Source organism: Sinohyriopsis cumingii, chromosome 1, assembly GCF_028554795.1.
Source record: "Sinohyriopsis cumingii isolate HCF-2022 chromosome 1, ASM2855479v2, whole genome shotgun sequence".
NCBI lineage: Eukaryota > Metazoa > Mollusca > Bivalvia > Unionida > Unionidae > Sinohyriopsis > Sinohyriopsis cumingii.
In genome coordinates this window covers 153,953,210-153,977,206 of record NC_142961.1, presented here as the reverse complement: position 1 = coordinate 153,977,206, position 23,997 = coordinate 153,953,210, and the positions used below count along the sequence as shown (strand labels likewise).

The 23,997-nt window shown below is 34.1% G+C and overlaps 1 protein-coding gene across 12 annotated transcripts in view; it reads left to right on the top strand.

Moving 5' to 3' along the window:
- The window catches only part of LOC149808188 (spermatogenesis-associated protein 1-like), a 212,314-nt gene extending 193,097 nt beyond the window's left edge, over positions 1 to 19,217 (top strand). For 11 of the 12 annotated variants that reach the window (XM_089974458.1, XM_089974444.1, XM_089974434.1 and 8 more), the window contains 3 exons: positions 1,538 to 1,561; positions 9,260 to 9,358; positions 14,850 to 19,217. In XM_089974458.1, coding sequence (XP_089830584.1) covers positions 1,538 to 1,561; positions 9,260 to 9,358; positions 14,850 to 15,017 — 291 coding nt within the window. In that variant the 3' untranslated portion in view covers positions 15,018 to 19,217. The remainder of the gene's footprint in view (positions 1 to 1,537; positions 1,562 to 9,259; positions 9,359 to 14,849) is intronic. The other variant, XM_089974420.1, reaches the window with a different exon arrangement.
- Positions 19,218 to 23,997: the final 4,780 nt, after the last annotated feature.

The window sequence follows — 23,997 nt, the reverse complement described above, 5'->3', positions numbered from 1 at the left end:
CGCCACGATCATATTTTATATCATATTATACTTGAATTGGTACATGATCTCTTCCCCAAAATGATAATATTTTCTTTTTTGCACAAAGTGCAGAGAACGACTTGCGTTTGTGAACTTGTGTTACCATAACGATAAAATATTTTTATTAAAAAAATAGGAAATCAATACCGAGTTCATAAGTAAACCCCATACACATGTAAAACCCGAGAACTAAGTGCATTAGGCCTGCAATGGTCACGAGTCACTTTTATAAAAAAAAATTTTAAAGCTGAACGCATGTACAATTGCATACCATTTCAATTTCCAGCTAATAAAGCGGACATTATTTACTGGTAACATGCCCGATAATGTTTATTTTGGCATAACACTTCAAGAACCTGGTGATATTGTTGAATTTTAGAAGCTATGCCAAAATCTTATTATATTAAAATTTATACGCGAACTCTTCCCTAAAATGATAATAAATGTTTTACACACTACTTCTCGTACTTAAAAAATATAATTTTTCCCAGTATGAGAAATATACACATACATGTATTTAAAATTTCAGGAACCACGCCACATTCATATTAAATTTGAATTCATATGCGATCTCTTCCCCATAAAGATACTCAATTTTTTTTATTCACTATTTCGTGTATTTTGAACAAAAAATATTTTTTCATGTGCGAATGAATATACGAAATTTCGAGAGCCATGCCACAACTGCGTTATATATGAATTCGCGTTTTAGCAGGGCACGTTATAGCGGGGTTGCACTGTATTTGCATAATTTTAACATAAGGGCAACATGAGGCTTATCAAAAGTTTTCATTAATTGGGTATATTAGTAATTGGGTATATCAGTAATTGGATATATCAGTAATTTTGACACATAATCAACATGAGGCATATCTGAAGTTAAATTTCAGTGATTGAGTATATCAGTAATTGGGTATATCAGTAACTGGGTTTATCAGTAATTGGGTTTATAAGTAATTTTGATACATAATCAATATGAGGCTTATCTGAAGTTAAATTTCAGTGATTGAGTATATCAGTAATTGGGTATATCAGTAATTGGATATATCCATAATTTTTAAATACAGGTAACATTGGGGTTACAAAAAGCTTTCGGAAAGTAAAATCATTTGCTTTACTCAGGCCTTCAGATGGCCTTAAAATTCTCAAATTTTCTTATCACTGAATTTCTCACAATTAATCATGGAAAATCTTGGAGACACATTTTCAGCATGTTGTTAGTAAAAACTACTTAGTTTAAAGCAAAATTCGCAGCTAGAAGGATTTTGTTTTGTTATCCCAGCTTAAGACCAAAACGGATAAAAACCAAGTCAGAGACTGACTCAAATGAGTCAGGGTGAATTTTGATTGGTTGAATGTCAGTGATGATGTCATCATGAAATTATGGATAGATGCAGTATAATTAAATGATTTACTAATTGTTTTTAAGTTCCTTGTTACAGTTCAATAATATTTATTTGTTCATTTCCAATAGGTTTATATAATACTTGATTATTTGTACTTTCTATTTATATAGTTGACATCACTTGGAACTTCACCTGTAAGTTACTATTAAGGCAGGATGTCTTCCAGACCTTGAAAAAGCATTTTTTATAAAGTCAATGGTCATCTGTGTACAAGGTTTTAGTACTGTGTGTCTAAATGTTGTATATTGTTTAATAATGCAAAGTGTTTACCACAATGCTGGAGAAAAGAATAATAAATATTAAAGTTTTTTTCCCTGAACATGATGACAGTCTTAATATTATGACATCAGATGATTGAGAAAGAAACTAAGACAAATGATGTTTACTAACTAGAAGTAATCAAGATAATGGACATTGTGTTGGAAAGGCCAACCAAGAATTCTGTTTTTACTTTTTGCAATTGATTTTTTAAAATTAATTATAGAAAAACAAAACAGAATTCTTGGCTGATTGGCCTTTCGAACTCACTGTTGATGATCTTATTTTTTTCAAAGTTTTCTTTTCTTGGATATTTTGTTTCTACATCTTTACTGTTAACACATTTACTGTATTGAAACCCAACCTTTTTGTTAACTCATTAGATGAGGTGTTCTTTTACTGGTCATCAACTGCCATTACCAGACATTTGAAGTTTAAAATTGTATGTCCTACTCAATGTAGTAACTAAACTGTTTGGTATAACTCGCACAAATTCTGTCAAGGAGGTATATAAATTTTTACACAGCAATCAGTTCATGATTTCAGTGGAAGGGAGCAAAAGACATAGGCTTTATATAATACACATATATTAAATAATATTGTGTTAATGATAGTATTACATTCTTTGTTGACTCACTCGATTGACTGTAATGATAAATGTATTTGTCTTAAATGTACCAAAACACAGGTAAAATAAACAGAAGATGTTTTATTTTTATAAATCTTATCAATTTGGAAAACAGATCTACAAAAAAGTTGAAAGCTGTTTTTTTCGAATGAATCCCATGTTTCATCATTTATGCACCAGTATGTTAGTAAAATGCATTAACTTGTCTAATATGAATTGACGAGATTTAATGTGTCTTTAAATGTTGTATCTTAATACAATAGTATGACCATTGACTTTACGTAAAGGTTTTGATTCTTGAAAAATATATGTTTTCTTTCCTGCATCTTTCCAAATACATCTATTTTCATTATGGTTGATGCTCTGTTTTCTTTTGGTTAATTTATAGAGACTGTACACTAATCCAGCACCTGAAATTTTATTGTTTTTATTGGGTTTTTATATTATTTTTTTATGATACAGTGGCCCACCTCTAACAGGGATGAGCTTTCTGGGATGAAATGTTCCCCCATAACAAGCATTGCTTCATTTAAGAGGGTGGGGTGGGCTGGTAACATATAACTCCCTCATGTCAGCATACCTTGCAAGGCATGAGTTGTTTACAAAAGGTTGACTGAGGTAACTGGATGGCCGAGTGGTCCAAAGCACATGCCTTTACTGATCGCTGCCATCTCACCTCTGTCCACGTGGGTTCAAGTCTAAGGCTCAGCCAGTGTAGGTATGTGAGAAAGCTTGCCAGTATCTTCCCATGGGTCAATGATTTTCCCAGGTTTTTCCTCCAGCAGTTATACTGAACACCTTGTATAGCATATAATGTGCTGAAAAATGGCATTATACCTAAATGGGCAACAATAGGTAGACCACTGTACTTTGATTCTCTTTAAAGCAAAGTTGTTAGCAGTGGGTTCTATGAACAAATTTTATTTGCATAACTAATATACAGATGCAGTCTCGTCGCATTTATCTGATTTAAAAAAAAAATAAAACCATAAAAAGGGAATATAATGCAACTATGGAATAAATGAATTAAGTTTGGAAAGATCCACCATAAATCATAATTCTTACCAATATTTAAAATCTGAATAATGATCAGATGAATAATTATCAGATCAAAGAGACGAGACTGCTGACCAGTGTGTTTGTGTGTATGTGAAGGTCTGCCAATCAGTGTGCGTGTGTGTGTATGAAGGTCTGCGAATCCCTCTGCATCTATCCCATGAGGTTATCTCCCTTTTCCTCTCTTTAACAGTTACCAGTCACTAAAGTGTAATAAATCATCCAATCACAGATGAAAGATTTTGTGAATGTAGCCGGTTATCTTGAAACCGATAATGTTAGGATGAATAAATTATACATTTTAGGGTCTGACTCCCAGGAAGATCAAACTGTTGGGACAGTACAAATAAAAAATAATCTAAACTGAACTGGCTTATGAAGAAAAAATGTAATATAATGATCCATTCTATTAGACCATTGTTAGAAAAATTCAGTTTACACTTTATTTTATGACATACTTCTTTTAATGCTTACATTTAATACACCTTGAGCTCCATCATATACAATAATTTTTCTTTGATATGTCTTAGCGTCCATTTTTATATGAAGCTGAAAATTCTGTTACAATTTTTTAATACTGCTTTTGTATCTCATTTCTGGATAAATGTAGAACATAGAAATAGACTTTATATATTTCTTGTCTTGCTCAAATTGTTTATGATATGAATCAAACTAGATATTTTTCATGTTTAAAACAATCAACACGGTATGTTTTTATTCTGATACTTGTAAATATTATGTTTCATTTTTGGACAACACAATATGGATGTGTTAACTTGAAGAGAACTGTTACAGTCTGGATGACTAAATAATTATCAATCAAACATGAATTATTTATAGTTTGTGTTTGATATAATGTGACATGAAACAATCAGAGTGTATTTATTTTATGGAAATATTTTGGATTTGAAAATGTACTGAAATTGGTTCTTGTGTACAGAAGCATATAGTGGTAGTAGAACCATGATTATTTGGTTATCATATCTTGTGCTCGTAGTTCAGCTCTCAGAGTTTGATCCTGTACTCAAATTTTTATCTTGGTACATCTCACCGAAAACTTGTTCCAAGTCATGCCAGTACTTTAAAGTTGAAATTGACAAGACTGAAACTTCATGTGACCCTAAAAACTAATATGTCTTACAATTTAGAAATAAGGCTTACTTTCGATTTCATACCGTACATTGTGAATCAAACTTGGTAAATATGTGCAAAGGTAGAAAAGAAAGAAAAACAGTTTTGCTATCCAAGGAGCATGTATTAAGTTTTATGCATTTTACAGACTGTTTCATTTTATATCATATTTTGTGGTAGCAATAGATACTTCATCATATTCAAGTTCTGCACATTTCTGTGAAGAAAGGGGCAAAACATTGCTTGTTATTTAACTGCTATTCTGCAAAAAATGAACTCTGTTTTTTATTTTCTTCTAAACTTAATTATAGCTTGAATTGAACTTTTCATAAGATTAATGTTAAAATGATTTTAGCAAACATTTCTTGCGAAGGACAAATTATGGGCAAAAAAATGTTGTTAAGTCATTCATATTTCTCCTTTGAATATGTTCCAAATTAACATTAGCATTAGGAATATAAACCTGGAACCTCCCTAATCCAGCCCTACTAAACACATAGACAAAGGGAAATAGCTTGTTACATTACCTCCCCTAGCTACCACTATTTATTAAACCTCACTATGGTACAGTCAACATATTATAAAAACCTTCTCACAAGTCCATGTGAATATTGATGTGAATTTTAACCATCCATCCAGGAATTTGGATTTATATTGTGCATTAATCATTCCTGTACAGGTTGTATGCATAATTTTTAAAAAAATTTCCAATATTTTTGTCACTTTCTTGAACTTTATCTACATCATGCAGTCATTGATGAATGTTGTGATACATGATTTTGATCACCTATTTGACAACAAAGTATAATAAATACTCAATCATAGACAAATTACTCAATCATAGATAGAGCAAATTACTTAATCATAGACAGAGCAAATTACTCAATCATAGACAGAGCAAATTACTCAATCATAGAACGAACAAATTACTCAGTCATAGACAGAGCAAATGACTATATCATAGACAGAGCAAATTACTCAATCATAGACAGAGCAAATTACTTAATCATAGACAGAGCAAATTACTCAATCATAAACAGAGCAAATTAATCATAGACAGAGCAAATTACTCAGTCATAGACAGAGCAAATTACTCAATCATAGAGTGAATTACTCAGTCATAGACAGAGCAGCTCATTCAACAGTGAGTGCATTGACCTGATCTGTTGGAACAGTCCTGCTTTACAAATTACTTTGTTTGGTTTGGGGGGAAAAATTGAAGAAGTTTGGGGGCAGACAGCTCAAGAACTACCACTCTAATTTGTCACCCCACCCACATCCTCATTTAAAACCTGTCTCTGCCACAGTGGAGGGATAATCTTTTACATTGCAAGTTCTTAGATCTCAACCTTATGTCAGCATAGAACATTCAAACCAGTCTAGGAGCATAGAACATTCAAACCAGTCTAGGAGCTTCACTTAAGGGAGAGGTAAGAAACCAAGTTTCTCCAATTCCAAGCCTTCTTTCTCCTGCCACTGACTTACCACTCCCACCGCCTGCAGACAGTTTACTGAGAGATGCCAAACTTCTGCAATTCCATTCATATTGGGTAAACCTATTTCTGCAAAATGAATGGGTGATCCAAGTCATTTCAAAGGGACTTTGGATTTTTTTTATCCAACCCTCTCTTTCTTCCTTTGCCCTTCTAATGCATGTGCCTTCAGGTTAAGGGAAGGACAATATTCTTCAGTAGAGGATACAGTCATTCTTCAACAAACAGATAGTGGGAGCTGTGCAAAAGCCACAATCTCTGGGGTTTTCACAGCTGTTTTTTATCAAAAACTCCAATGGCAAGTTGAAGTCGCTCATAGATCAGAGTCACTCAGAAAATTCATTCTTCCACTGAGGTTTTAAGATGGAGATGTGAGATATATAGGACAAGTATGATGGATGAGTGTGATAGGATCCTATCCAATGGGACAAGTATGATAGGATTCTATCCAATGGGACAAGTATGCCATCAGTCTTGATCTCACCGATACCTATGGCCATGTCCCTAGTCATGTGCCGTTGCAAAAGTTTCTTCAGTTTGGTTTTATGACAAAATGTACTATTATCACAATTTTACATTCGGTCTTAAGATCAACCCCTTTACCAAAATTATGGATTCCATCGTTACCCAATTCTGGCTGACTTCCTTTACAGTAATGGTATCATATATGGACAGTCTCCTCCAAGAGCATATGGTAAGCTTTGTTCTTCTCAAGGGCAGAAACAATCTCTTATTCCTTTTGAATCATCTTGGTTTTCTTTTGGATTTCGAAAAATCCAACCTTCACCTTCCATTAATTTTTCTTTAGATTTGTATGCTTTGGAGACATTTGAGCATCAACCTTTTTGCAACAAAATGGAGCCACAAGCTACACTCTTGTCTCACTGGTTCACACATGGATCTACTGTCAGTTAGTTGGGAGGTAATATGGGCCTGTGCTTAAGCCCCCCCCCTCCCCCGTCTTAGTACCAAAACTAATAATACAGAAAATAAGTGGTTAGAATTGCAAGTTAATAATGATAGCCCCTCTCATTTGCGACAATTCCTGGGTCAATGATCTACTTGACCTATCCAGGATGATTACAATCAATCTGAGTCTTGGTTGCACATGTTCCACCCCTCAGCCTCCAAGACTGACTTCTCCATCATGCCTGGCTCTTGTCAGGACAGTCTTGTCAGGGCAGCCTTCTGAGACCTTCGATTGTAGAGAGAATCATGAGAGCAGCAAGGCCCTCCACTCTGAAGGCTTATGAGGGAAAGTGGCATGTTTTCAGAGACTATTGTAGAGACAGTACCATCATCCCTTTGAATGCCTGAATCCCTCAACTAGCTGGCTATTTCCTCTGGCTCTATGAGGAAATAAAGTTGGCACCATGTACCATCAAAGGTTAATGCACCATACTATTCGGCACATGCAGGCATCATGGCAGAAGAGATATCAGTCATGATAAAGAACTATCAGACCTACTCACCAATTTTGATTTGAATAGAACAAAATCATTCACCCTGTTTCCAAAGCTGAGTCTGTTCTGGGTCTTAACTTCTGTTGATTCAGATAAATTCAAGCTATAAGCCCAGACCTCACTGAATCTGTTGTCATACAAAACATGTTTCCTGATAGATCTAGCTTCAGTGTACAGGGTGAATGAGCTACATGGTCTTTCAGTCAACCTGGACTATCCTGAGTTCTTATCAGATTGTTCAGTGATCCTCATGACACAACCAAGAACTGGTTACAATCAGTAGATAATGAGAGAGTCATCATACATTTCATCAAATCTGTAGATAAGTTGAGAACAGCAGCCATGCAAGATCCTGTCCATGCCTTCTGGCACTACTCAAAGTATTGATGAGAAAGGTAAGTCATGGCAACCGCAAATGGCTCTCTCTCTCTCTCAGAAGGCAAGGAAAACAGGATATTACCACCTAGCCCCTATCATTAAGTGAGTTGTACACTCAGTGTACTCCTACATCTCAAATGATCAGTCACCTCATGAGGATTTCCACTCATGAAATTAGAGTGATCTCAGTAAGCCTCATGGTTGAATGCAGTGTTTGGATCTGAGACCGAGAAGCTTTTGGATGGCAAGAACAGTCAAACCTTCTCAAGTTTTATCTCAGGGATTTAGCTCTGCAGAAACAAAACCTGAATATGGTGGGTCCTGTGGCTCTGGCCTAGAAGACCACCAGACCCAATTAAATCAACACATCCTTTAACGGTATGACCTGATAATGTGGTCATGGGTCATGTGACCATACACAATATTGCTTTTAAGTCAGAGAGTGGGTTATTGTTCACATAGGGAAAACAATCTCTCTTCCCTAGAAGGTACTCAGGGTATTGGTAGGCTGGTTAGAATTCCCTCCTATTACTTATTCTCTTAATGTGATTGGGGAATGTATTCAAAGGAGAAAGCAAATTTTTCTAGAAAATTATGTTTCTCTGAGAATACTTACCACTCACATTACTTAAAGACTCTCCCAGCCACCCCATTTTTTTTATGTGAGCATCCTTGTTGGTATTTTGCTCAGCTTGAAAACTAGCTGCACCTAGTGGTGAAAATGGGAGATAATGGGCAAGACTTATTGCTCTGTATTACTATGTTATAGACAGGAAAGACACATTTTTATTTTTTTAGTAGGGCTGTATTCGGTAAGTAGCAGGTTCATATTCGTAATGTTAATGTGATTGGGTAATGATTCTCGAAGAAACATAATTTACTAAAAAGATTTGCTTTAACTTACATCTATATTAGAAGTTGGGAATTTAAGAGCATATTTCTGAAACAACAGTGGTTTGGCTAGAGGTTGTGGGAACAGATGGTAAGAGGGTACAGTCACTGAGGGACAAAAACAAAACCTGGGCCAGATTTGGCAGCAAGCTGGAATACTTGTCAGCTTCATCATTAGGAAGCAAAAGATGTACTACATTTTTCAGCAGCAGGAAGGGTGGAGAGATTGGGGGTCAGGAAGGGGGAGGGGTCAGTATAACGAGCATCCACTGTATATACATGCAGCCAAATTTATGTACATATAAGATGGGTTTTTTCTACTATGCCACTGGTTGTGCTTGTATTTATATGCACCAAGGTTGGAAAGATTACAAAATAACTTGGTACTCATTACTATCAAATTTATTTATTTTCTGTTTTTGCATGTTTCTCATTTTCAGCCATGACATGTTTTTTGGGTATATGTTCAAAATCCAATTTTTCAGTTCTCTATTACAAATTTTTTATAAGTTATTTTTAATGGTTGTTCTTCAGAATAACTACAAAATACAGGCTACCAGACTAGCCCATGAGTTAGAGGATCTTAAACGCAGAGTAGAAAATTCCAAAATGAGGCTAACAGGTGAAATGAAGGTAAACGCTATGCATGCTTGTTAGTGTGTTTTTAGCAGCAACATACATTTTGTATATACACCTTTTTGTTGATGAAAATATTTTGAATATCAAATAGATAGAACAAATCACAGCAGGTCACCCTGAATACAGAGATGGTGTAGCAATGTCAAAAAGTTGAACTTTAAGACTCTAAATTTTTATTTACAGTTTGGGACAGCTTTGATTTGTGTAAGTTTAATTAAATGAATTTTACTTCAACATTCATCGTGCACTCACTCACCATAATTGACAAATTGTGGCTCAGATCAGGAAAATAAGAATTATAATATAACATACAATGTTGTATACTGATAAAAAACCAAAAATATGAAATTTTTAACAGAGACATTTTTCAACTTTTCTGTCGATTACTGCATCCTGCGGTAAGGCACTAGACTCACCATCTCTGATAGATGTCTCCATTACCATATAAGGGAAGGAGGATGACTGACAGACATAGCACATTTCTCTTAAGATGCCAGATGCTTCATTTACTCTTTTTCTTAATACAGAATGTCTTTTTATTCATTTTCTGTCAAAAGTTATTTTGCCAGTATTAGAGAAGAGACGGTCATCAATTTTTCATCAAAATAGATTCAAAGTGTTGGTTAGCATTTTGTTTTTGCTTGCTTATAAAGCAGATCCAGCTGCGTAGACCAAGATCTCCTGATGCATAATGTGGAAGCAGATCTGGATCTATGCAGTTTGTTATGAGATCAGGGTCTGTGTTCCTTGCAGTTGGACCCGACTTATAAGCAAGTATAGATGTATATATACATAATTATATACCTAATGTATATGTATATGATTTAGAAACAGCATTTCTTGCTTTTTTAAAGTGTTGAAGCACAGATAGTAATTAAGTAGAAGAATATTTATAGTAATTTAAAAAAAATAATGATATTCATATTGATTAAATTTGTTATGTGAGTGTTTATTTTTTCATTTCCTCATGTCATATTTTTAAAATAAAGCATGTTATAACTCTGTTGTTGATCAGGTGTTTGATATATGGTAAACATCCACTTATTTTCATTCTAAATGTTTTAAGTCAGTTTTCAAAATATGTAGACATATATGGTAAATCATTATAATGATAGTACTTCTCCAAACTTTCTGATAAAAAAGAAATGATCTGAAGAAAGGTCCACAAATGCATGACTTATTCCAGGCATCCATATAGGTCTGGATAAGTGATGCTCAATATATATATATATATATATATATATATATATATATATATATATATATATATATATATATATATATATATATATATATATATAATTAAGCACACCTTGGTGATCCTATAGACATCAGTGTGCATGGCTGTCTAGATGTCTGTCTAGATGGCTGTCTAGATGACCCCAGATTAAGGTCAGGGTTCAGGTGTTTGGGATTCAGATCAGTTTTCAAGTTCTTGTTTGCTTCCTAGGTAAATAAGGAGTGGGCTTCCTAGGTAAATAAAGAGTGGGCTTCCTAGGTAAATAAAGAGTGGGTTTCCTAGGTAAATAAAGAGTGGGCTTCCTAGGTAAATAAAGTGGGCTTTTAAGGTAAATAAAGAGTGGGCTTCCTAGGTAAATAAAGAGTGGGCTCAACAAAAAGGGAATCTTTTATTATGTAAAGTTTGGTAGTTCACTTGGTAGAACATTAGACTCAATATACATGGGCTATGGGTTTGATACCCACCCTGTCTGTGTCAGCTGCCTCAGTGTATCCTTTGGATGATCAGTCAGCTCCCATTTCCCAGGCATGATGTACCTATCAATGCATTGAAAGTGCCATTAGACCAACCATTCCACCCCCACCCCAATCTCGCACACAAAAAACAACTTCATTGTTAAATTCAGTCTTGCTGGAATTGATAAACGTTTTTGTAATAAAATGTTTTGCATGATGATAGTGCCTTAGCTCAGTCATGTCATAAAAATAACCAAACATTATTTATTGATTAACTGATTTGCATGTATTGTGCTAAAAGTCATTTACAATATTTTTAAAAACTCTTTTTTACCATTTCAGAAGCTTAAAGAAAATGATATTTCACTTACAGAAAATTCACTCGTTCTCATCTGCCTCATACATTTTAAAGGATTTCTCCAAAAACTTTGACTTTTTGCTTTCATTACAGTTTATCCAAGTAACAAAGTAATATAAAATCAACACAATTGTTGCATGAAAAAAATAACCAACTCGTTTGCAGAATTTTGGAGTAATGTCAATATTTTAATTTTTCAACTTTTTCTTCATCTGTAAATCAAATAGTAATTAATTAAGATTAATTTTCTCCATATTAATTCCAGATATCCTTAAAACTTGAACAGTGTATTTGATTATTCAACTTACCTTAAATGCATGCTCTTGTATTTTGGTTTTTAATATTCTCACCTGCACTAGTATGTAACTAATATATTTTGATATTTTTGTGTAGAAAAAGTCATATCTAGTGCAGTATCTAACCAAACAACTGTAAGTACAGAGATTGCACAAACTGTACCTAGTTCTCACATCTAAATTCTTCAAATTTCATTGAAGTCGCAACTAATCATAGATAACAGAATAGTACATTGTGTATTCTCTTCCCTTAAAGTTTGGATGACACTGTATTTTCAGTGTGTGTTTGTTTTGATTTTATAAATTTCCTGTAGTGAATTGGTAAATACTTTTAATAAACCAATGTATTTAATGACAGACTGTGATTTTGTTTAATTTTTGTTAATATTATCACTCACAAAAATAATTTTCAGATTCATCTTTATCGTTTACTAAATTTAATGAAATAAAAAAAATAATGGAAATTATCCCTTATAATACAAAAACTGCTTGGTCTTCTGAATTCTACAAATTTCTACCATATAAACTGTGATCTGTAGTCAAGTTTGGCAGGAAACTATCAAAGTTAAAATCTTGATTAAATATCTTTGTCAATTTATGGGATTTTATTTGCATTATAATTATCTGGGATTTAGTCATACAGTGATATGCATCAGAAATGTCCATGTTTTCATTACAGTACAATACATATCACTACTTCTGTCATGATACACTTGATAACACCCAAGAACACTTGATAACACCCAAGAACACTCGATTACACCCAAGAACACTTGATTACACCCAATAACATATGATAGCTCTATAATTTTGGTAAATTCATGCACAATTTGAAATTGGACAATGTTGTACAATTTATTGACTGAGTTAGCTTAGCTTATGATATTGTATCAATTTTTTTTGAAATTTTGTCATATTGTGACTAGCTTTTATGATGAAATACTTCGCTTTTATTATAACATTTAAAATGTCATTAATAATTTAATAATGACAAGATATGTATCCTGATATAAATTTTAAGACATGAAAACATGACAAGGAGGTCTGGCTAAACATAAACAGAGCATTCTTACAAGAAATAAAAGAAATCAGCAAAGTTTAGCTGTCTTGATGACAAGATATGTGTTACAGAAATGACACGACTCTGACAAGTTGCTGACATAGCACTTCTGAATCCTTGCACTTTTTTTTATACAGTTGCAAATTACTGGTATGAGCAGAAATCTCCGAAGCCTATCATTTATCTCACTTATAAATCACCACAAATGTTTTGCGTGTTGGATTTGTTTGCAGTTTCACAACCATGATGAAAATATTGCTCATTATATTACTCTTGTCAGGACAGTTTTTTTATCAGATCAGTAATAAATTATTTTCAAATGCGAAATAGTTTTACAATTTTCTTGAATTAAACAAAGTGAATTTTCAAAACTTATTTTCATAGTAAAGATTTTGATGCAATAGGTGAGCAGTTAGAGTCGATCATTAAATCATGAAAAATTGCATTATGAATATTGCAAATGTATTAAATTAGGATCAGTATTTTTCGACCCTAATTTACTATTTTAATTGAAAATGCACATGTAAAAATGAATAACCATCTTTGAATTACAATTTTACAACTTGTGCATCTGGGAAAAAAGTATTAAAAGATGACTTGAATAGAAATATATGGATATAATCTAGAAATGCAGTGTCTTATAATTAACATACACAGCTTTGGAGGAGTATCTTTAGACCTACTTGTAGATGAATACTTTTTATTATGATTGGTATCCATAGCAACCATTCAAAGGAAGATAACTAACGTAATCAATTGAATATATGGTCAGTTAGAAATTTAATGTGTTTTTAGAAGAAGAAAAAAAGTACTGGTAATTTTTTCACATGTCTAGCATCATTTTAATGCTGAAATGAAGAGAAAACAGCATTTATCTTTTTCCATTATTTTAATATTAGACTTATATGTTTTTACATAGTTGTACAAGTTACATCATAAATTGCAATATTTTCACCATCTGTTAATAAAATTTTGTGACACTTGTGATGATTGCCAAATTCACAATACTGGCTGTCTTAGCATATTTGTCTGTCAGTCCTTTAATAAAAGCAAATGGTGACCTGGTGTTTGATGTGATTTGTGTTGTTGTTGGATGGTAATGGAGATATCTATCAAGGACAAAGACAATTTCAGTTGCAATGTTTTTCAGCCGCTACATCACAAACATCAGTTTACTTTAGCTCTCAGACTGAACATGCTTTGGGAAAAATAATTTCACAAAATGGCCACAAAATTGAACAATGTGCGGTACAGATTTCTTATGCATATTATTGAAACTGATTGTCAGTTTGTCCTTGTGTTCAGGGTGATCCAACTAGTTTATCTGCTTTGTATTCTAAATTTGCATTATTTGTAAATGCCATTGATATTTTTTTTTGTTTATTCTGCTGTTCTTTTATGAGATCCGCACAAGTATATTGACATGTTTATTGTTTTCTTGTATTCACAAACCTAGATATATTTTCAATTAATGTAATTTATTCATATTTGGATGAATTGAATAAATAATAAACACATGTACAGTGTGTATGTTATACATATCATATAAAGCAATACATTGTATTACTTAGCAAGTATGAGACAACATTGCCAGTTTTCACAGCGATTCAAGTGGTGAGTTTAATTCTTTATTCCAGTGTCCATGTAGAAAAGACATTTTAAGTGTAATGAGATATAAAAATATCTTAGAATTAGTATTATTTAGTTAATATATTAAAACATGTTTCAATTTTACATAAAAAATTGTTTGTTTTCATGATAAATTGTGAGGAGAAAATGTATTTAAAAAACAGTATACATAGGATTGTGGTAAACAGAAGTAAAAATTCTTCTTCTTCTTCTTCTTCTTCTTATTATTATTATTATTTAATATAAAAGAATACTTTCTAAATCTTTTTAAAAACTGGCTGTACAGAAATATGTCACTTGTTAAAATTTACTCTGTTCAATAGTATACAAGAATAACATTTAAAATTGGGAAGTACCACAACTTGTTATGTTCATGTTAATTTCCAAAACAAAATTTATTAATTCTAAAAGGAACGAGACATTTAAAACAAGATTTTTACATTTCAGCTACGTAACCAAGCAGAGACTGAACTCCGAGCCCTTAGGGCAGAGCTCACCCAGAAAAAAATTAACCTCACATTATCCCGTAACTCACATTTGACAGCATTTGCACCTCCAGCTGCTGATATTCCATTTGTGACACCACGGCAAGCTGCTATAACACCCAGATCCTAGCTGTCTGTCAGGAATTTAACATTTTTTTCATTCATCATTCTGCTATATATGATGACTGTATCTTTTGATACAGTCATGTTGAAATATCCGTCCTCTCACTTCATTAGTTTGTGAATCTTGTAAGAGAGCTGTGATATTCATGTATTCCTTTTTCATTATTTATTATTGTGATATAAAATGTATTATAAATTCAGAGCAAACACATATTTGTTTTATTTTATTAAAATTATTTTGTCTGCTCCTATTGGTCATTTAGGCTAAGAATAATCCTATTGGTCATTTAGGCATAAGAATAATTCTATTGGTCATTTATGCTAAGAATAATCCTATTGGTCATTTAGGCTAAGAATAATCCTACTTAAACACAGTTGCCACCTTTGTTTTTAAGGAAGTTACAGAATAATGATGTGGGTTCAAGGAGCAATTGTTTGAAGACTGACTAATGATTTTCTTATCTACATTTCAGTGGCACAAATTTTCTAAATGTTATGGAGAATCCATGTTTGTCAGTTTCTGTGGGGAATATGTTTAAACATTCAAAGATATTGTAATGACTAATGGTACTGTTGTCTACAAATGTGGTACTATTGTACTGAAGATAAGTAATGGAGCTGATGTTAGTTTATTTTGGTTGATACTATGTAATTGATGTAACTTTAATAAGGGCTGTTTAACATGCTTATTTGGATTTGAAATATCTTCAAACATAACATGATTTTGCTAACCATACATTACCATTCTGTATAGATACTTCAGTGGTTTCTACAGTACTTCATTCAAGATTTTAAGTTTTGAGGTTACAAGAACTTAAATTTTAGCAGAATTGCAAAGTTCTGTGAACTTTGTAAATGCTCCAGGCCCAATGTTTTGTTCACCTGGCCAACTATAAGGCTGAGTGAGCTAGCTTATGGTATGGTCTATGTCCATCATCTGTCAACATTTGCTCATTAACACTCAGGAGGCCATGTATGGTATGGTCTATGTCCATCATCTGTCAAAATTTGCTCATTAACACTCGGGAGGCCATGTTTCAAATCTGATTTTGATCAAGTTTGGAATATAGGTTTAATTTCACCAAGATCTTGGTCAAGTTTGATGAATACAAGCGAGATCTATTCATGTTATTTATCTTATCTTGCGTCTGATTGGTGGAGCTTATTATTGCATTTTGATTAGATTTTGTTCTAACTTGGTGAAAATGCTTTTAGAATCCTACCTGAATCAGCCTAGGTCAGTTCTCATGTTGTGTCCCTGGGCATGGCACTTTGCTCCCATTGCTTAGGCACATGATAGTCTTTAATGTGCTGCTGTGTTGTTAAACACCTACCAAACTAGATTGGCTGAGCTTATTGTCTCCCCTGATGTAGAGACTGTATTTCTCATCAAATTTAAATAAAACTTGCTTACTAAGTTTATACAGTCAAGGTCTCGGATGAGTTCAATTATGAGCAAAAGACTGTGCAAATTTATTATGCCTATATATTTGGGAAGATTCTTTTTAAAATTAAACTATCCAAAACTAGGTAAAATGGACAAAGTATAAAGTTTGTGAGATAGTTTACATAGGGTTGTTCTCAACAGTACTTCATAAACCAGCATAGTGAAATGGTAAATTGTCAAGTTATGTAAGCCAAGTGAGTAATATCAGGCCTACTTGGGCCTCTTCTTTGAGGTATTACATGTTTTTGAAGTCACATACAACACAATGCAGCATACCCTGACTGAGCAAATCACTTGAAAATGGTCTAGTATTCAATTGATTGCTGTTTATTGAAGTTTGACCACATATAAATTTATGCTCTGGATAAGAAAAATTAATAAAGTTACAAAGAATAGAATAAAAATGTGTTGCAGCTTTTTCATACTGGGTAGTTGGGAATTAAAGTGCTTCCATTCACGGGAGCCTAAAAGTAACTCATGTTACATGGGAGCATTATAACGAAGGATGTACAAACAAGGCTGCCATACTTGTGCATTAGAACACAATGATAGAGAACTGTTATATAATTATGTGAAGTCACATTATAATTAGTTCTCAAAGACATGAACTGAAAAAAAGTAAAATCAATAAAAGAAAATTTGACACTTTGGGGGGATCCATGACCATACCCATGTTATAAGAGGGTGGCAGAATACTGAGGGGCTTTGTAGCATGGGGCTTAAAAATTACCATATATACTGGCTTATAAGTCAAGTCAAACTGCAAACAACAAAGATTCTAATCTTCCATAGCTTAATGCACCTGCAGATCTGGGTCAGTCTTATTTGTTCCACTGAGTACTTCTAGCAAACTGCAGACCCAGATCTGTCAGTGCATTATGTGATGACAGATCTGGGTCTGTGCAGTTTGCAGTTGGAGTTGACCTATAAGCGAGTATACATGGTAGAAGTCTGGCTGTTACAAGATTTACTCCAGGAGTCAAAGCAACTCTAACACTCAAAGGTGTAGATCCACTTTGTATAAATTCCTTGGGGCTGATGTGCATCCACATTCATGTTTGGAAAGCAATACTGAAAGAAAGAACATATATATATATATATATATATATATATATATATATATATATATATATATATATATATATATATATATATATATAAAATGACAGAGCAGAAGCTGTTTGGTCATTGATCTCAGCAAAAAATTTAAATAACCACCATGCATGTTGGAGGGAAAAAAGTATAGCCTTCACTCCATAGTCCTTCCAGGATTTCAAAGTTGAATTAAGCTGTAATTCTTTTAATAAAATTGCTAGACACTTTTATTTCATGCTTTTCATCAATTCTAGTCAGATATGCTTCTCAGCATGGTTTACATACAAGTACTTTAGGCAGGCAGTGGGTTGGTTGGTTTAGCTAGAACTGCACATAATGGGAAAATTGGGATTGCAAGTTTGTGTGGAAAATGTAGGTTTCCTACACATCTTTTATATGGCAATGGATCATTGGAGTTTGAATGATAACCTGATTTTTTAAGGCTCTTTTAAATAATATAGAATATATATTTGAATACCTATCAAGTTGTGGACAGTGTTCTTTTTTTCAGTAGCATTTCTATTTTCTATTGTTTTAGAGGACAGAAGTTCCTCCTCATATCAAGAGAAAAATATCATGTACTTTTTCATTAAAATGCTGACCTCTGGTATAAGTATGGGGGCTTTATACTAAGGCATGTTCCAACACAGCTGTGTCATAGATGTGACCTATTATAAGTGATGGGTGTTACACTGGACGTTTCAACACAGCTGTGTCATAGTAGTGAACTGTGTTGTAAAGGAGTCTTATATTGAGAAATATTCCAACACCGCTATGTCATTATAGCACATACAGATACCAAAAATATGGGTATTTACTACAATAAAGTATAGTAATTCCAGTAGCTGTGATAAAACAAAATCAAATTTAATTGGATCCACAACTGTATTCATGTACCAAGAGAGGTGATATCCATGTTACAAAAGTAGTGATATCCTGTTACAAGAGTGGTGATATCCATGTTACAAGAGTGGTGATATCCATGCTAAAAGAGGTGATATCCATGTTGCAAGATTGGTGATATCCATATTACAAGAATGGTGTTGTCCATGTTGCAAGATTGGTGATATCACTGTTACAAGAGTGGTGATATCCATGTTACAGGAGGTGATATCCATGTTACAAGAGTGGTGTTGTCCTTATAGACTTTGTCATGACAGACCATTATAATCAGAAATGTAATTCAGGTATGCAACATCAAGTCCATCATATTTACTAGATGGAAGAGATTAGGGACTTTACAATATTTGTACTAATATTGATTGGACATAACAGGATGTACTGAGTTGAAAATATTGTAACAACTTTTTCATGAATGTCACATTTCATTGAAAACACAAAAACCTGATGTCATCAAAATATCTTGGAGCAGTGGCCAGATTAAAAGTTGTACCAACAAAAATATACTTTAAAATGTCTCATCATGTTTCCAGTGTCTATTATCTTTATATTTGTAATTGTTTTGTAATATTTGTAGATCTATCATGTGTATATATTGCCATTACTGTTATGTTTGAAGATTTCTCCGGATTCTCTTTTATTTAAGTACATTTATACTTTTCTGTAATTAGTGTTCATTTTTTAATCAAAATATATTTATATATGTATATATGAATGTTTGTTGGCATATTCATTATTCAAGTGCTTAATAAATTAAACAAATTACTTTTTCATCCTTTACTTTTTCTTCCCAATTATTTTTTTAAAAACAGATCTAGTGTGAAAAAATTTAAACTGCGATAGAGACTCAAGATTTCTGTAATCATGTGTAACCATACTAATCAAAATCTAGATGCAATTTTTAAAAACTGGCACAAAGCAAAGTTTATTATTTTCTTCTTCAAAAATGTAAAATAATCTCATTTGGCCAGATTTTCATAGAAATAAAAACAAAAGTAGTCGTTTTGTGACAAAAATAAATAATTAGAAGGGAATTCTAATTACTACACAATTCCTATCTATTCTTGTCTTTTCAAAACGTATGTACTTTATGATGATTTTAAAATTATTTATTCAAAAACATTTTATTTCAATGAATTAAGTATCTTTTAACACATTACTTTAAGACATTCCTTGTGATGGTTCAATAACTAGGGGGAAAAACAGTTTGGTGTATTTGTCTGTATATTTTGGGGAATTTACCAACTGAATGTTTTCAATATTTACAATGTATATTTAATAATAGATAGCAAGGTGGTTACTTTTTGACAATACATGTTGCATTAAAAGTCTTTTAACCACATATCTTCCTGGTCATATAATAATAATAATAAAAAATAATTATGACTTTGTATAGCGCCTAATCTTTAGAAGATCTAAGTGCTTTACAACATTAGACAACACATATAATATAAAAAAACATATAATGATACGATTATAAAAAACAAACACCATGAAATTAGAAAACATAAAAAACATGCTGAAAATATATAAGGTAGGAAACATTATTAGGTCTTTAAGTTTGTTCTTGCAGTCAAAATAAGTAAGTTTTAAGAGCACTTGGTCTTGACATCCATACATTGATTATCTTGCTGCCCATGTCTTGGTCTGGATCACTGTATCTCTATTACCTTGCTGGCCATGTCTTGGTCTTGATCACTGTATCTCTATTATCTTGCTGGCCATGTCTTGGTCTGGATCACTGTATCTCTATTATCTTGCTGGCCATTCTTGGTCTTGATTACCATGTAGCTATTATCTTGCTGGCTATTCTTGGTCTTGATTACCATGTAGCTATTATCTTGCTGGCCATGTCTTGGTCTTGATCACTGTATCTCTATTATCTTGCTGGCCTTTCTTGGTCTTGATCACTGTATCTCTATTATCTTGCTGGTCATGTCTTGGTCTTGATTACCATGTAGCTATTATCTTGCTGGCCATTCTTGGTCTTGATTACCATGTAGCTATTATCTTGCTGGCCATGTCTTGGTCTGGATCACTGTATCTCTATTATCTTGCTGGCCATGTCTTGGTCTGGATCACTGTATCTCTATTATCTTGCTGGCCATGTCTTGGTCTGGATCACTGTATCTCCATTATCTTGCTGGTCATGTCTTGGTCTTGATAACCATATATCAGTTATCTTGCTGGTCATGTCTTGGTCTTGATTACAATGTAGCTATTATCTTGCTGGCCATTCTTGGTCTTGATTACCATGTAGCTATTATCTTGCTGGCCATTCTTGGTCTTGATCACTGTATCTCTATTATCTTGCTGGTCATGTCTTGGTCTTGATCACTGTATCTCTATTATCTTGCTGGCCATGTCTTGGTCTGGATCACTGTATCTCTATTATCTTGCTGGCCATGTCTTGGTCTTGATAACCATATATCAGTTATCTTGCTGGTCATGTCTTGGTCTTGATTACCATGTAGCTATTATCTTGCTGGCCATTCTTGGTGTTGATTACCATGTAGCTATTATCTTGCTGGCCATGTCTTGGTCTTGATTACCATGTAGCTATTATCTTGCTGGCCATTCTTGGTCTTGATTACCATATATCAGTTATCTTGCTGGCCATGTCTTGGTCTTGATCACTGTATCTCTATTATCTTGCTGGTCATGTCTTGGTCTTGATCACTGTATCTCTATTATCTTGCTGGCCATTCTTGGTCTTGATTACCATGTAGCTATTATCTTGCTGGCCATTCTTGGTCTTGATTACCATATATCAGTTATCTTGCTGGCCATGTCTTGGTCTTGATCACTGTATCTCTATTATCTTGCTGGTCATGTCTTGGTCTTGATCACTGTATCTCTATTATCTTGCTGGCCATGTCTTGGTCTGGATCACTGTATCTCTATTATAGTGCTGGCCATTCTTGGTCTTGATTACCATGTAGCTATTATCTTGCTGGCCATTCTTGGTCTTGATTACCATATATCAGTTATCTTGCCACCCATGTCTTGGTCTTGATCACTGTATCTCTATTATCTTGCTGGTCATGTCTTGGTCTTGATCCCTGTATCTCTATTATCTTGCTGGCCATGTTTTGGTCTGGATCACTGTATCTCTATTATCTTGCTGGCCATTCTTGGTCTTGATTACCATGTAGCTATTATCTTGCTGGCCATCCTTGGTCTTGATTACCATGTAGCTATTATCTTGCTGGCCATTCTTGGTCTTGATTACCATATATCAGTTATCTTGCTGGCCATGTCTTGGTCTTGATCACTGTATCTCTATTATCTTGCTGGTCATGTCTTGGTCTTGATCACTGTATCTCTATTGTCTTGCTGGTCATGTCTTGGTCTTGATCACTGTATCTCTATTATCTTGCTGGCCATGTCTTGGTCTGGATCACTGTATCTCTATTATCTTGCTGGTCATGTCTTGGTCTGGATCACTGTATCTCTATTGTCTTGCTGGTCATGTCTTGGTCTTGATTACCATGTAGCTATTATCTTGCTGGCCATTCTTGGTCTTGATTACCATGTAGCTATTATCTTGCTGGCCATGTCTTGGTCTGGATCACTGTATCTTTATTATCTTGCTGGCCATGTCTTGGTCTGGATCACTGTATCTCTATTATCTTGCTGGCCATGTCTTGGTCTTGATTACCATGTAGCTATTATCTTGCTGGCCATGTCTTGGTCTTGATAACCATATAGCTATTATCTTGCTGGCCATTCTTGGTCTGGATCACTGTATCTCTATTATCTTGCTGGTCATGTCTTGGTCTTGATCACTGTATCTCTATTATCTTGCTGGTCATGTCTTGGTCTTGATTACCATGTAGCTATTATCTTGCTGGCCATTCTTGGTCTTGATTACCATGTAGCTATTATCTTGCTGGCCATTCTTGGTCTTGATTACCATATATCAGTTATCTTGCTGGCCATGTCTTGGTCTTGATCACTGTATCTCTATTATCTTGCTGGTCATGTCTTGGTCTTGATCACTGTATCTCTATTATCTTGCTGGCCATGTCTTGGTCTGGATCACTGTATCTCTATTATCTTGCTGGCCATTCTTGGTCTTGATTACCATGTAGCTATTATCTTGCTGGCCATTCTTGGTCTTAATTACCATGTAGCTATTATCTTGCTGGCCATTCTTGGTCTTGATTACCATATATCAGTTATCTTGCTGGCCATGTCTTGGTCTTGATCACTGTATCTCTATTATCTTGCTGGTCATGTCTTGGTCTTGATCACTGTATCTCTATTATCTTGCTGGTCATGTCTAAGGTCTTGATCACTGTATCTCTATTATCTTGCTGGCCATGTCTTGGTCTGGATCACTGTATCTCTATTTTCTTGCTGGCCATTCTTGGTCTTGATTACCATGTAGCTATTATCTTGCTGGCCATTCTTGGTCTTGATTACCATGTAGCTATTATCTTGCTGGCCATTCTTGGTCTTGATTACCATGTAGCTATTATCTTGCTGGCCATTCTTGGTCTTGATTACCATGTAGCTATTATCTTGCTGGCCATGTCTTGGTCTGGATCACTGTATCTCTATTATCTTGCTGGCCATGTCTTGGTCTGGATCACTGTATCTCTATTATCTTGCTGGCCATGTCTTGGTCTTGATTACCATGTAGCTATTATCTTGCTGGCCATGTCTTGGTCTGGATCACTGTATCTCTATTATCTTGCTGGCCATGTCTTGGTCTGGATCACTGTATCTCTATTATCTTGCTGGCCATGTCTTGGTCTGGATCACTGTATCTCTATTATCTTGCTGATCATGTCTTGGTCTGGATCACTGTATCTCTATTATCTTGCTGGTCATGTCTTGGTCTTGATAACCATATAGCTATTATCTTGCTGGCCATTCTTGGTCTGGATCACTGTATCTCTATTATCTTGCTGGCCATGTCTTGGTCTGGATCACTGTATCTCTATTATCTTGCTGGCCATGTCTTGGTCTGGATCACTTTATCTCTATTATCTTGCTGGTCATGTCTTGGTCTTGATTACCATGTAGCTATTATCTTGCAGGCCATTCTTGGTCTTGATTACCATGTAGCTATTATCTTGCTGGCCATTCTTGGTCTTGATTACCATGTAGCTATTATCTTGCTGGCCATTCTTGGTCTTGATTACCATGTAGCTATTATCTTGCTGGCCATGTCTTGGTCTTGATTACCATGTAGCTATTATCTTGCTGGCCATTCTTGGTATTGATTACCATATATGCTCTCTGATCCAAATTCAAACTGCACAGACCCAGCTCTGGCACTGAATAATGTGCTGGCAGATTGGGGTCAATGCATTGTGTTAAGATTAATAGTAAAAAAAATGACACAGACCCAGAGCTGCTAGCACATAATATGATGCAGATCAGAGTCTGTGTTATTGCGGTTGGACCCTATTATAAGTATGAATATATAACCAGAAGGTACACCAAAAATTGTCCTTGTCTGAAGTGATTTGTTTATTGTCAAATATATTTCAAGAATCAAGCTGGCCATTGTACATGCTTCTCTGCATCAAAC